The 15,167-nt window shown below is 40.3% G+C and overlaps 1 protein-coding gene and 1 long non-coding RNA gene across 3 annotated transcripts in view; both read left to right on the top strand.

Annotated features, from left to right (window-relative positions):
- The first annotated feature begins 7,771 nt into the window (after positions 1 to 7,771).
- The window catches only part of iqsec1a (IQ motif and Sec7 domain ArfGEF 1a), a 238,640-nt gene continuing 231,244 nt past the window's right edge, over positions 7,772 to 15,167 (top strand). Inside the window, exons 1-2 of one of the 2 annotated variants that reach the window (XM_067447006.1) lie at positions 7,772 to 8,187; positions 10,978 to 11,028. In XM_067447006.1, the coding sequence (XP_067303107.1) occupies positions 7,997 to 8,187; positions 10,978 to 11,028 (242 nt within the window). In that variant the 5' untranslated portion in view covers positions 7,772 to 7,996. The remainder of the gene's footprint in view (positions 8,188 to 10,977; positions 11,029 to 15,167) is intronic. The other variant, XM_067447007.1, reaches the window with a different exon arrangement.
- On the top strand, positions 8,380 to 10,351 carry LOC137079061 (uncharacterized). The gene is made up of 4 exons (XR_010905395.1): positions 8,380 to 8,750; positions 9,001 to 9,053; positions 9,168 to 9,221; positions 9,984 to 10,351. It is a non-coding gene; the product is annotated as an uncharacterized lncRNA (long non-coding RNA).

The raw sequence follows: 15,167 nt of genomic DNA on the forward strand, positions 1-15,167 counted from the left end.
CAGCTGTATATACTGATGTGCCATCTGTTATCCTTCCAGCCTTCCTCACCTTAAACTCTGGAACATAGAATGCAGTCCCTGTTCTTCCAGTCTCTATACTCTTCGAACCGTCTGTATATATTTGAAGAAATGAATAATGCGAGTTATTTATATACTCAGTAACATAATTATTTATACAAACAACTTCATCCATTTCCCTTCTGTTCTCATATAATTTTATGTCAATTTCAGGTTGTGCAAGTATCCAAGGTGGAATTGGGGATATTACTACTATTGGTGCAAATGATATTGAGTCTAGACCGTCTTCATTTACCCACCCCTTTATTTTCCACGCGAAACCTTTACCAGCTACATTTAAAATTTCCCAGCAATCATTCAGGACTTCCCTTACAGGATGATTAAGAATGACTGCTCAGTGGAGGACCTGTGTGAGGAAGTGTGTGTGTGTGTGTGTGTGTGTGTGTGTGTGTGTGTGTGTGTGTATGTGTGTGTGTGTGTGTGTGTGTGTGTGTGTGTGTGTGTGTGTGTGTGTGTGTGTGTGTGCGTGTGCGTGTGCGTGTGCGTGTGCGTGTGTGTGTGTGTGTGTGTGTGTGATTTCTGACTTGAAAACTGTGGAACAGCCTACCATTGCATTCGGCAGGCTTCTACTTTTGAAGGTTTCACGTCTCAGTTAAAAACGTATCTTTTTATGTAGCGTTTGTTGAGAATAGACCATGTTTAGAGATAGTTTCTTGATACATTTATTATATTCTATTTCATTAGATTTTTATTTTTCTCGTCTTATTTCTTCATTTGTTTAAAATTTCTTTGGTTTGATATTGCGTATGTCTCACTGATATTGGAAACACTTTGGGCAATTGGAATTGCAGTAAAATGTGCTATAATGAATAAAGTTGAAGTTGAAGTCGAGCATCCTCTGCTCCACCTAAAGACAGTACCTACTGCGGGCACACAGCAAAAACTCCAGTGTTAAATTAACTCTCCTGAGAGTACATGTGAGACCACACTCAAGAGTGTTAAAGTGTTAAAATAAGAGTGTTAAAGTAACACTGAAGCAGTGTTAAAGTTAATAAGATAATTAACTGATTAATGGAGTGATGATTGGCAATTATTGAAGATGATGTTAACAGAATTACCAATTGAGGCCATTTTGGTGATCAGTGTTTGTTTAACTTGGGCTCTTGACCCTTGACTTTGTAAGATTATATTTTGTTTGATGCCGTAACCAACAGTCAGACAAGCCATGAGAAAAGCTGATTGTTTGGTGTTGGTTATGTTTTGATGTTGTCATTACTTGATCTGAATCACTCAACTAATTTAGAGTCTCTTAGTTGGGTTTATCTGGTTGATTATAACATGAGATCCAGCATTTTCAATATAATTCTAATGATTTCTTTGCCACTAGAGGCAGACGTTGAGAAGACGTCCACTGAGGAGCCAGAATGAAAGTTTTTATGACGTCTGTTTTGGACGTGATCTGCACGTCTGATATTGACCCTCATGGACCTCAAGGTTAAACACTAGTTCAAATCTGCTCATTGTGGACATATGTTTTATCTGTAATTGCAAAGCAACTCACAGACAAAGTGTGTTTATCCAAAAATCATAAAAACAAAATTAACAGATAATTAGATGTTGATGATTTATGGTTCATTTGAAGTCACCATTGTGGAGGGAAGCGTTTGCTTTAGTTGGGCTCTTGGTCCCCGTACGTGTGTTAGCGTTTCTGAGGCTGCTGTAACTGTGTGTGTGTGAAACGCAAGAGTTGTGGCTGAGAAAGCAAAGCTAATGTGACATCAGATGTTGTCAGCTCCTTGTTGATGATAACTAAATCATCAGAAAGTAGTCCCGTAGCAAAAGCATTCATGTATTCATACTCTTGTGTAATCGACGCCCCATCCTAAATAAATCCGTCTCTTCCGTGATACCATGAAATTTTGAATATTCCAATCTAATATGATTTCGGACCTGTAAGGTTGCCAGAATAATAATCCTCCACTGTGTGTTAATAGGCCAGAGGAGAACTGGCCCCCCGACTGAGTCTGGTTTCTCCAAGGTTTATTTTTCTCCATCACACCCTGATGGAGTTTCGGTTCCTTTGGTCGCCTTTGGCTTGGCTTGCTCAGTTGGGGACACTAACATTATGATCCAAGTTATTCAACTTATTATACAAATAAAATGTATGAATTAGGTCTTATTTAATTCTATAAACTATAATACTGATTTGCCAACATTGTCGCTCTATGATAAATTAAAATAAGCTGATAACGTCACTGTTTACTCCAGAACGACTGTACAGCCAAATCTAATTCTGTTGCAATATTATCCTGTTTAACACTGTGAAGCTGCTTTGACACAATCGTGATTGTAAAAGCGCTATATAAATAAAGTTGATTGATTGATTGATTATGTGTGTGTGTGTGTGTGTGTGTGTGTGTGTACACTAAGTGCAATTTATCAAATTATTAATGTTAGTACATTAAGGCCACCTAATATAAATGGGTCTTATTTTCCTAATAAAATCAATAACCGTATGTTGGCCACAGGTGTGCAAATCAAGCTCTAGGCCTGCAGACGCTTCTACACACATTAGTGAAAGAATGGGTCGCTCTCAGGAGCTCAGTGAACTCAAGCGTGGGGCCGTGATAGGTTTCCACCTGTGCAATAAGGCCATTCCTGACATTTCCTCACTACTAAATATTCCACGCTCAGCTGTTAGTGGGATTATAACAAAGTGGAAGCCATTGGTAACAACAGCAACTCAGCCACGAAGTGTTAAATCCCAGAGCGGGGTCAGCGCATGCTGAGGGTCACAGTGCGCAGAAGTCTCCAACTTTCTGCAGAGTCAACAGCTCCAGACCTCCAGACTTCTGTGGCCTTCAGATGAGCTCAAGATCAGTGTAGAGAGCTTCATGGAATGGGTTTTTGAAAGCAGTTAATACATTGTAGGCTACAATGGATGTAGCTAATAGTTCTGTAAAACTTGCTTATGGTACTTAAATGAGTGTAGAGGGTAGGGGGTAGAGTACACCAGGTTCAATGCATCCAGCTACAAAATCTAGATGTGTGCTGCACCTGAAGTTAGAGAAGACGTTGAACTCAAACAAAGCTCCTCAAAGACACAATGCTTGAAGGAGACAGACAAAGTATCACGTAGTCGTCAGGGTTCGAACCTGCGCGGGGAGACCCCAATGGATTTCAAGTCCATCACCTTAACCTCTCGGCCACGACTACCCCATTCAGCGAGCAGCATACTATTTTCTTGTCGGGATGTAACGGGTAAAGTAAACCAGGAAAAAGTGACCCAGCTACAAAATTTAGATGTGTGCTGCATCTGAAGTTAGAGAACACAATGGCCCTCATTTATCAATCTTGCGTAGAAACGGGCGTATATGTTGGCGTAAGATTATGCTTACACTCCTCTCACCGCCTGATTTATGAAGCTGTGCGCACCTCTGCAATCCAGATGTACGCAATACTTGCCCTTGATAAACGCCACGGCTGAAAACGACCGTCATTAGAATAACACGCCCCTATAGATTCAAGTCTCCGCCTCCCCCACGCCCTCATTTTACGCCATGGACACACGGAAGACGGCAAAGAAGCGAAACTTCTCCGACGTGGAGATCGGGCGCGCTCAGTCATCTCACTACTCCACTACTCAGGGCCCTGATTAGGACAGAAGTCAATGGGCTGACTCCCTGATCAGTGCTCTGACTACTGAACTAGATGATTGAGATGATTGAGACGCGAGACCATCACCAGGGAAGTGGGAAAAAACGAAATTGTTTTATTTGGGAGTTTAAAGAGTGGGATTAAAGGCACCCACAAAAACAAAATATGGACCCAAATTACGAGTACTGTTAATAGTGTGGAGGTTGAGAAGCGCACTCCAGCAGTTTAAAGCTGTTTGGATGAGAAATTATCACAATGCATTATTTTACAGAACATGTTTTGAAACAATTAGCATTTAATTTCGTATCACGGCACATGTATTGGGGTGCACGATATGATGATGATGTGATGTGGAGGACCATTCATTCCCTTTAATAATAGCATGACCATTTGTAAGATTCGTTTTATTATTATTATGATTTTTATTATTAATGACGCTTATTGTTATTTAGAAGAAGAATGCCGTTATTATTTATTTTATTATTATTATTTAAAAGAAGAAGAATGTAATTTTTATTATTTTGTCAGTCTCAGTTATTTTAGTCCCAGTCCGTGCGCAGCCGCCGGGCCTAACCCTGAACCGTCAGGTAAAGCACACCGGCTCGCAACTGGAGGAATACAGGCCTACAAATCAAACGCTTTGGTAAAGTCACACAAATTAAACATTGAAGTCCATGTTGCACAAAAATAAACATGTGTGAGCTGGCGTAGGATTTGAGCGTGCCGTACGCCAACGTCCATATTGATAAATCTCAAAGTCACCGTGGGTTTGGGTGTACGCAAGGTGTACGCTGGAAATTTGGTGTACGCACTTTTGATAAATGAGGGCCGATGAGCTCAAACAAAACTCCTGAAAGAAACAATGCTTGTAGCAAACAGACAAACCATCACGTAGTCGACAGGGTTCGAACCTGCGTCCGGAAACCCCAATGGATTTCGATCCCATCGCCTTAACCTCTTGGCCACAACTACACTGTTAAGAAATTAGCGTTTTTTTCTTGGCTGAATGTGTAGGGTAGAGTACACCAGGTACAAGTCAGATATAGAGCTCAAACAAAGCTCCTCTAAGACACAATGCTTGGAGGAAACAGACAAAGTATCACGTAGTCGGCAGGGTTCGAACCTGCCCGGGGAGACCCCAATGGATTTCGATCCCATCGGCAAAGTTTGATATTCATTATGTGGCATTAGGCAAGGATGCCCTCGCTCCTTTTTTATTTCCATTAGTCACTCAGGTTTTGGCAATGCATGTAAACAGAAATCAGTATAATGGCATCACAGCTTTAGGTGTGTAATAGAGGACGAATACCCGACGGACCGGGCCAGGTTCGGACAGATTTTTAGTTCGGGTTCGGGCTCGGGCTAGGCTCGGTCACGTCAGCGCGTTAAGGCATTGAACCTTTTAAATTTAAAACGGCTTATATTAGCCTCGTTTCCACCATTACCAGGAACAATTTGTACCAGGAACTTTTTTACAGGAACTCCCCCCCCCCCCATTTTTTTGTACCGATTGAAAGATTTAGTGGACTGTTTACTGAACGTTATCTAAACCGATCTGGTGTTAACATGTAATGACTATCAATCGCAATCATTTTGTCACATGCAGTTTGTCTGCCGCATCAAAAATGTCAACGCTGTTTTCTCCAGCAGCTGGAGTGTGTTTACTGTAGCCATAGCAACTCTTAAAGGCCACCAGGACTAATACAGTAGTATAACATAAGCTATTTATCTGTTGTAAAGTGTAATAATCATCTCAAAAAAAAAAAAAAAAAAACTTCTGTCAGGCGCAGTTGCCTGGGGCAATATACGCTGTGTCATTATTCCAACATTATCTTCATAACTTACGAAATAAAAAGTTTACACCTCAGAAAAATTTGCTTTCCTCTCTTGTCAACATGAGCGCGGCGCGCTCTGGCACGTCATGTAAGGACGCACACTTAAAAGTAATCGGTCAGGTCGTTTACATGGTGAAAAATAGAGTGTAAAAAAATGAATAACGAGTATGGAAGAGATTCAAGCTGTGCTGCTTTTGCTGGTTATGTATCGGTTTACTAAAGAGGTAATTAACAACGACAGAAAAGAGCACTAGCATATTCAGAAAGCTTGTAAAGCTAGATTTAAAATGACAATGTATATTATTATCAGCTATTACGGCTGAGACGAACGCACGCCATCAGACAGAGAGCAAGACTGATATTTACTGAACCCAGAACGAACCTCACAAAAGACTTTTAAAAATGCCGGTTGAAATAAAATGCTGCGTGAGCTCAACCAATCAGCATGTTCAGCGCCCAAGTCCCGCCTTCGAAAGTTCCTGAACTTTGAAAAAGTACTACCTCGCGAGCAGGGCCGTTTGGAGGGGGAAATATTTACCCAGACCCTGGTTCCTGCGGTCTAAACACAACGAGTACCACCCAAAGTTCCTGGTTCCTGGGTAAAGTTCCTGCGGTGGAAACGTGGCTTATGTAAGCAGTCAACGGGCCTGTTTAAAGGGGGGGTGAAATGCTGTTTCATGCATACTGATCTTTTTACACTGTTAAAGACTTGGAATCCCATACTAAACATAGACAAAGTTTCAAAAGTTAAGGTGGACGTTTGATGGGAGTATTTCTTTGTCAAAAATACTACTTCCGGTTATTCATAAGTTTCGGCAAGTTTTTTGCGATCATGCGTCCCCTTTGACGTTAATGGGGGCGGAATTTCCTTGTATGGGCCTTACGGACAATTCTACCGGAAGAGCGTGAGAGAGAGAGAGAGGGAGAGAGCGAAAGTAACAGGCTACGCCCATCAAAGCGCTGGCTTGTAGGATGCGCTGGACAGGTGATGTGCACATAACAATGTCACCAAAAAAGTGCGTTTTTGGTTGCCAGACCAAGACAGTCCTGCACAGATTCCCCCAAAACCCCGCGTTAAGGCAACAGTGGATGTAATTTGCTTTTCCGGATCAGCAACTGAGTTGCGCGAATGTTTATATCTGTTCGCTGCATTTCGGTGCCGACTGTTTCATAAACAAGGCCCAGCTCGACGCCGGATTTTCCAATAGCCTAATGCTGAATGATGGAGCAGTCCCAACGTTAGAAGGGTGAGTGAGACTGCTTCAAATGTCTGTGTTTTTTTTAGTCCGCTTACTGTCTACACAAACCACGCGTAAACACACAAACACACGTGCACAACTGCACTTCCCACATGTACACCTTCAAAGACAAAAATACGACGATATAATTCAAGTATAAATATGTAAATAACACAAGCCGCTAAGCATATTATATAGTTAGTGTATAACTTGTACCACATACAGACGTCCTGCTCTAGTCGTTTTTGCTGCTGCTCCTGTTCAACTGCAGCCTCTGGGTCTGATTCCGGATCATAGATGTATGGCTGTATCTGATTAAAAGCCATATTTTTATTTTGAATAAAGTTTTTTTCCCGCTGTTAGGGATGACACAGCTTTACGACGCACTCGACTCAACACAGCGCGCTGCTGCACACGTCATTATTTAGCTCCGCTCACACGACACGCCCCCACCCGCTCGGCTTTTTTCGGAAAGACTCGGAACAGCGCATCTTTCTTATATAATTATTAAAAAAATAAATACTTTTCGGAGATATGCAGGATGCAATGCTACTCTATAGGTACTCAAGATTGACATGACACTGACTGAAACTGAGTGTTTCACCCCCCCTTTAACTTGATGCAGTGGTTTGTTGTTGTGATTAAAATAAATGTAAAAGATTACCCTAACATCCATCTTCTTGTGTGCAGAAATGTGTTTATGTCGCTGTGACAACAACGCGCAACACGTGCGCGCATGAAAAAAGAGATTTTAACCCCAATCCGCATTCCGCACTCTAGTATTTAAACTTAGCCCGTCTGCTGATAATAACACTGCGACAAATACCAAAAATAGTTAGTATCAGGATTGTAATAAATCTAGGCTTCTGTTTCCGCTAAAAGATTGTTCCTCTGCAGATATATAGCACATCTCAGTTAAACACACATCTAGCAAAGTGTAATAAATATGCAGCACTGAGGGCGTCCAAGTAGTCGACCAATCAAAGCCTCTGTTTTGCGCGCGGCGGGTTTATTGTAGCAGCTGTTGCGTGCGGTTACTGCGTCACCACTGAAGTGCCAGAGGATTTAATATCCTGCTCTGACCCACTAACTCCTGCTTCCAGAACTGTGATGGTGGAGAGACAATGTGTAGCCTTTAGTGGCACCGCATGAGACGCAGAGTCAGTGTTTGACACAAGCATGGCCGGGCGTGTGACGTGCGCTCCTCTCGTGTGTTTGACTGGGCTCAGTGCGGCTGAATGAGCAGAGATGGACAGCCGGAGCGAGCAGCCGACGCATGCGGCAGCACTGGGGTATCTAAAGGAGCTGAACGCCATCATCCAGACCCAGCTGACGCTTCTGGAGCGGCAGAAGAGGCGCATCCTGGAGCTGGAGCAGCGCGTGTGTGAGCTGCACGCCGAGAACCTCCGGCTGAGGCACGAGCACGAGCACGAGCACCTGCTCTCCCCAATAATAACCAACTGCAGAACCGCAGAACCCATATACGTCACTCACAACGCTCTGAGGACAACAGCGCCATGCCACAGTCTCATGCCGGAAGTGGGTGGAGTTCACGAAAACTAAACAATCGGCACGGCGGAAGAAGAGAACACGGTAAACAGCTGTTTTGTGTTGTGGTTTTAAAAGTTTATTTGTGTTGTGTATTTGATCCATCGTTGTTGTATTAACACTTTATACAGAACGTGGCTCTATTTTTTTCTAATGTGCTCTGCTTTACGATGTCTATCGCGTCTGTTGATATGGTCTTGGTTTAAGTAACAATTGTTTGCGATTTTATTTTGTTGTTGGCGCCGTATTTTTTATTTGCTTTTATCTGATACTGACCAGTGTTTTATGTGTTTTTCCCACTAATTTATTGAGGCATTACGATTTGAGGATCAGCTTTACTTCATGTACATCAATGCAAGACATTCTGCAACAGTTTCTACTGCCCAGTGTTTTAAACTGACCAGATGGCACAGTACACCTTCATATTCACTTCAAAAAGCAGCTGTCCATGGAGGTATGAAGGTTTTGAGTTATTTACACAGTAGCAAGAAATAGTATTTATTTGTTGTCCCTTTTGAATTAGTTGGTTATAAAGTTTCAAGTGTATCTATATATATATATATATATATATATATATATATATATATATATAGTGCTTAAGCTAACAAAATGCAAACACTATTTCATGTGTTTGAATGTGTCCCATTAAAATTAAATTAAGTACACAACCAAGCATTATATATATCTGTTTGATTTTGTTGCAGTAAATTGACAATCAGAATGTCACCCAGGATAATGGAAGCTGATCAAAAACAAGGTTAGTTTTAAAAGGCTCTAATAAAGACATAAGCTACTTATACAGCTAGTGTGTTGTTATATGTCACATTTTCCAGGAATGTTCTTCTATTCTATAACGTTCGAATTGTTTTAGACTGTTCCACAACAGTTGGATGGCTCTATTGACAGTAGGATCTTCATGTTAATGGTAAGAAAAAGAAGGAAAAGGTCTTTTTTTTTAAAATACAAGCTTCCATTCATTGGGATAAAAAACATGAGGGCTTTTCACACTTGAAATAGTAAACTCCAGGTATACAGAATCTTGGGTTATCTTGCTTCATGTTTCACAGTGATCATCATTTACCTGAGATGAACAATCATTCATACACTGCCGTTCCACACTGTACTTTAATAAACCATGGGATAACATATGTGCAGTATCAGGGTCACTGACAGACACTGCACTGCACACAATATGTTTTCATAAATGCTCAAGCTTTGCATGTCCTTGTATTACAAGTTTATCCTGAATGGACATTTCAGACTATACATTAATTTAAATGGTCTCTTCTTCGCTGCAATTGCGTTTTCTGTTTGCATTTGATGTTTTTCCTCTTCAATGCTGACTTTGTTTATATAGAGTGCACAGTGTTTCAGTGACTGTCCAAAGCACGTAAATATAAAAGTGTGAAATGTTACTTTACCCGAGGTTAAAAGTGTGTTTAGAATGACGATAAGCTCTGTGTGAGAAGCCCTATGAAGTGCTTGCCTTTAATTTCTGTATACATTTTGAACTGAAAATATTTAATTAATTTGATTGTGACAGGGTATCATTTATGTCAGAAATTTAGACATGAGAAACTGAATTTCACAACTTTATTATACATGCTACATCCTGACTTCAACACACGATATTGTTAAAGCACTTCCAACATTTCATCCTATTTTTTTGTACCCTTGTCTCATGAAGGAGCCACGGATCACAGAAGACCTCTGCACTGCAGTGTAAAGACTGTGGAACAACCAAAAGTTTTCAACAGTTTAGTGGAAGAGCCCTGATTTCTGAAATGTGAAAGTGGAAGACTAGGAAAAAGCCCTTCAACTTTCACAGGCTGAATGGTTGACCGACAACTGGCCAAAGAGACAGTTGTCAATGTTTATAGAGGTTACATTTATTTTAGATTTAATTTGTCATGTACCTGCTGTGCAATAACTTTCAACTTAGTTCAATTTATCCCCCTTGGTCTGATTGTGTATTTTTTTAAAGCAAACCCAAGCTAGTATATGATCCCTTTGCTACTTAAGGGGATTTTTAAGGAACATTTTATAAAATTAAACAATTTCTGTGTGTTTTGGGGTTTGATTAATCTGAATCATGCATAACAGTGTAGAATTGTGTAATATATATTATATACTTTGAATAAAAGGTTTATTCTGAGATGCTTGAGTAAAAAACAAATATATTGTGTCATAAAAATAAATGTTCAAATGCTCAATCTTTGTTTTCATTTTTTGTGTGTTAAGATTTGTGTTCAGTTTATCTAATATAATATTTAAGACATAATATAAATAAATAAAAAATAATAGCAACTTTTTACTTTAAAAACGTTACAATGTTTTTTTTTATAAATACATTTTTAACGTAAATTATTTTATTTTGTATTAATATCCAGTATTGTTTATTTTAAAACATATTTATATGATTTAACTATGAGTGAGTATATCTATCTAGCCTATCTATCATCTCTCTATCTATCTTCAATTAGAACTTATTAATTAAATGCTTGACATTATTAACATCGTTTAAACTTTGGGCTTGAAACGCTCCAAATAGAGCAATGTATGCGAAGATAAATCAGCTCCGCCCACTTCCGGCATGAGACTGTGGCGTGGCGCTGTTGTCGCCCTCAGACTGTTGTGAGTGACGTATATGTGTTCTGCGGTTCTGCAGTTAGACCTGTCTCGCTCTCCCGCAGACTGCGCTCAGCCGCGGACACCAGCCCGCCGTGCCCGCGGTAAGAGAGTCCTCCGCCAACACACACATTACATTTCAGCCAAAAATCAAAATGACCCCATGATTTACTCCTCCTCAAGCCATCCTATGTGTATATGACTTTTCTTTCTGATAAGCACATTCAGAGTTAAATTAATAGATGGCTCTTCCAGGCTAAATGGCAGACTGTTTCTGTTTTAAAGTTAATAAAAGTGCATATATCCATCATAAAAGTGCTCCACACGGCTCCAGGGGTTAATAAAGCCCTTCTGAAGTGAAGCCATGCATTTGTGTGAGAAAAATATCCATATTTAAAACTTTACAGGCTAATCTCGCCATTTAGTTACACACACCTTGCAGAATCTCCTAAATATCCATAATTAAGAAACAAAAAATATGAGAGATTACATTACATAAATTACATTTGTATTTCTGCAGCATATGCTTTATTATAACATGTTTATTTATAGTCCACAAATATAGTCATTGTATGTTGAGACCAAGACCAGACCAGCACTCCTTTAACTCATAAAGATTCACATTACCACCTGAGAAATGACTTATTTCTCATCAATAATTATAATAAGAATAAGACACTATATATAGAGCTGTAACCAATCAAATCATTAATAACTCAATTCATCTTTGCACTGCAGAAGATGCGTCTGAACTGACAAATTACAAATGCATAAATAATCTGGAGGATAATGTTCAAATGATTGATTTAAAGCAATATCCTGTTTGCAGTCATGCTCAGATTTGTGCTTTATTATTATTGCTTTGTTATATCACAAGTTATACTATACAAACCCAGATCTCATACAAGAACTGCAACAGTTGTGAGTATTTATAATAATTGTGTGAGCATTTTTGACTCAATCCCACATTAATTTCTGAAACACACATAATAAATAAATCACATTAGAAATAAGTTATTGATTGCTTCTGAAGCAGTTTTACAGCCAATCACATTAATGATGTTAATAAATAAATCAGACAATGCACCGGTGATATCCCAGCAGTCCCAGTGGTCTGGACTGATCTTGAAACAAAAATCCTCTCGCGTCCTCTTAGGGTGCTTTCACATCTCTAGTTCGGTTCATTTGGTCCGAACCAAGGGCAAACAATTATACATTGTTGCATTTTTCAGATTTTTTGGTTCCTTTTCACACCACACTGATTGCTTTGGTCCGAACCAGTTGAAACGAACCAAAACGCAGGCACGTGACAACATCCACATCACTCATTGGCCATGGCGTATTTCCTAAACTGCTTTTCGATTGGTCAGAATTTACGTGTGGGAAAATTCCAAGAGGAGAGGCAAAGCCAGCAAACTATAATAACACTAATTTAGAAACGACTGCGCGGGCCAGTTTTGTCCCTGGCCATAATTTACTACACGGTGTGTATTCACCACAGTATGCAAACAAAACATTTCTATAATGAAGCGCGGATGCGACATGAAAACAACGTTCTAATGCACTGCAGACGGCGAGCGCGCATCACTCGTCACTTCAAGAGGGGGCGTGCATTAATTATTAACTCTTGACATGCTTCCATCTTCCGAAAATATTGCCAATGATCTATCAGGTAATAATATCATGCACACAATGTCAGCGCAGCTAACTACGGCAGCTGGTTCAGTCCAAAAATGATCAGTACTTTTGCAGTTGGTTCTGTTCGAGGTCGGATCACGTTCTCACCACAAACAAACCGCTCCAGAGTTCGTTTGAAATCGTACCGAGACCAGCTCTTCAAGGAGTTCTCGGTATGTTTGTTTGGTCCGCTTTTGGTGCGCACCCGAGTGCGATTGCTGCTTTCAGACCTGACCAAACGAACCGCACCAAAGAGGGAAATGAACTCTAGTACGATTCAACCGAACTAAATGAGGCAGGTGTGAAAGCACCCTTAGGGTGCGTTCACACTTGTAGTTCGGTTAGTTTGGTTAGTTTGGTCCGGACCAAAAAACAAAAACAAACATAATAGTCCTGGTCCGCTTAGTGTTCACACTGGCATTTTTAACAGCGAACCTAAAGTTACCGAACCAAAGGCACAGGGAGACGGTCACAACCTGATTGGTCGGCTTATATGACGTAGGAGCTGCTTACCGAACATTCAAAACAATGCTGTGTGCTGGATTACACGCGCGGGCATTTTATGCGTGTACATGGTATTATTTTTTACCAGAGAACTCATGAAGAGCTGAAATGTTCAAAACATTCAAAACAACGCTGTGTGCTGGACTAAACGCGATCATTTTATGCGTGTAACACATTTGGTATTATTTCTTACCAGAGAACTCATGAAGAGCTCATGAAATGTTCAAAACAACGCTGTGTGCCGGATTAAACGCGATCATTTTATGCGTGTACATGTGGCATTATTTTTACCCGCTGAGAACTCATGAAGAGCTCATAAAATGTTCAAAACATTTAAAACAGCAGCAGTATTTCCTCCGTTGTGCAAAAGAGACGGCCGCTGTCGTCTGCACCTGCTAATAATGGGCAACACAGGAACTTTGATGAGAAGAGCCAGGTATGCTTTTTGTGTGTTTTTTCTAGCATTTTCGAAACATGCTCGTCTGACCAAATATTGATGAGGCTCTTCCTCGTTGCTCTACGTTTGCCCTCTAACGTTAAAGTTACTCATTTTGGATAACGTACACCGATCTTTCCGCGTCGTCAAATCAGCTGCATTATGCGTCACATCTTGTGACATTACGTCTGGTTTTTGGTCCGTTTACATGTCTTTGGTCCGTGTTGCGTTCATATATCAATCGAACCGCACCAGAGTTCGTTTGGAAGCGGACCGAGACCCATCTTTTTAGCGGTCTCGGTCCGCTTGTTTGGTGCGCACCAGGGTTCGGATGGCAGCGTTCACATGTGTTCAAATGAACCGCACTAACCGAGCAACCGCACCAGGGTTCGTTTTAATCGAACCAAACATGACAAGTGTGAACGCACCCTTAGTCTGAGTCGTAATACATCCACCATGTTGTCATTATCATGTGACCTCCACCATCATTGCGTCCCTTCACCTCCTTTCATACACACTCTCCGATGGCCTCATGAGATAGTAAAGTGTCCATCGTATGCACACGTATGAATCACGCCGGAAGTGGTAGGCCATCCGGAGACTTTTCACTTTCTGTTTACCTTGAATTTGGACACACTACTCTGTTGGTGTACTGTTTTTCCCATACTATATAGTAGAGAAGTGTTCGATTTCAGACTGGATGAAGACATATTTCTGGAAGCCATAGGCCTTTTGGGATATATTCATTTAGGCATTAAAGGGATACTTCACTACTTTTTCATATTAAACTATGTTATTCCCTTAACTAAGACAAAAAGTCCCGGCTGAAACATCCTCCCTCACATCTCCCACTATTGACAGAAATGAGAGAGTGAGACGTGAGGGAGGATGTTTCAGCCGGGACTTTTTACTGCGCCGAGTCGAAGTACTCACAGAAGTGCTATTCCACCACACATTATAGTTCTCCTTTTTAATCCACTTAGCACCACGTTTTATTTTTTGTCGCTTCTAACTTGATCTCTGTTTGGTACCATGGGCTAAGCTAAATGCTATCAGATCATCACCGTGCGTCAGAGAAATGAAGAGCACGCACTGAGACGAGAGAGGTGTGTGTCAACTTGTCTTAGTTAAGGGAATAACATAGTTTAATATGAAAAACCGGTGAAGTATCCCTTTAAATTCAATAAAACTGCCCACTGTCCAGACAGCCACTACTGAGCATAACGTGTCCATACACCTCTCTCACCATTCAAGAAAATGTTTTTTATCATTATAAATATGTTCTTTTATATAATTGTTTTTAAGGAGGTTCATCCCAATTACATGACAGTGAGCCGGCTTTGAGCTAATATGCAATAAACATTAATTTAACAACATTAGATGTAAAATAAAACCTTAATGTACATAAGTGATTAGAAAAAACTAAGAAGAAACAGTTAATTCAATGAAAATGCATCAAATGCGAAGTGTCACGTGGGGAATTCTGGGAATGTCAATTTACGGTTTTTCACTGTTAATTACACAATGCCCTGTTCTTTTTCACTTCGAAAAACTGTACATTTAACGGTGTTTTACTGTTAAATAAAATAAAATGTATAACATGTGTAAATTATACAGTTTTAACCT

This window comes from Pseudorasbora parva, chromosome 6, assembly GCF_024679245.1.
Source record: "Pseudorasbora parva isolate DD20220531a chromosome 6, ASM2467924v1, whole genome shotgun sequence".
NCBI lineage: Eukaryota > Metazoa > Chordata > Actinopteri > Cypriniformes > Gobionidae > Pseudorasbora > Pseudorasbora parva.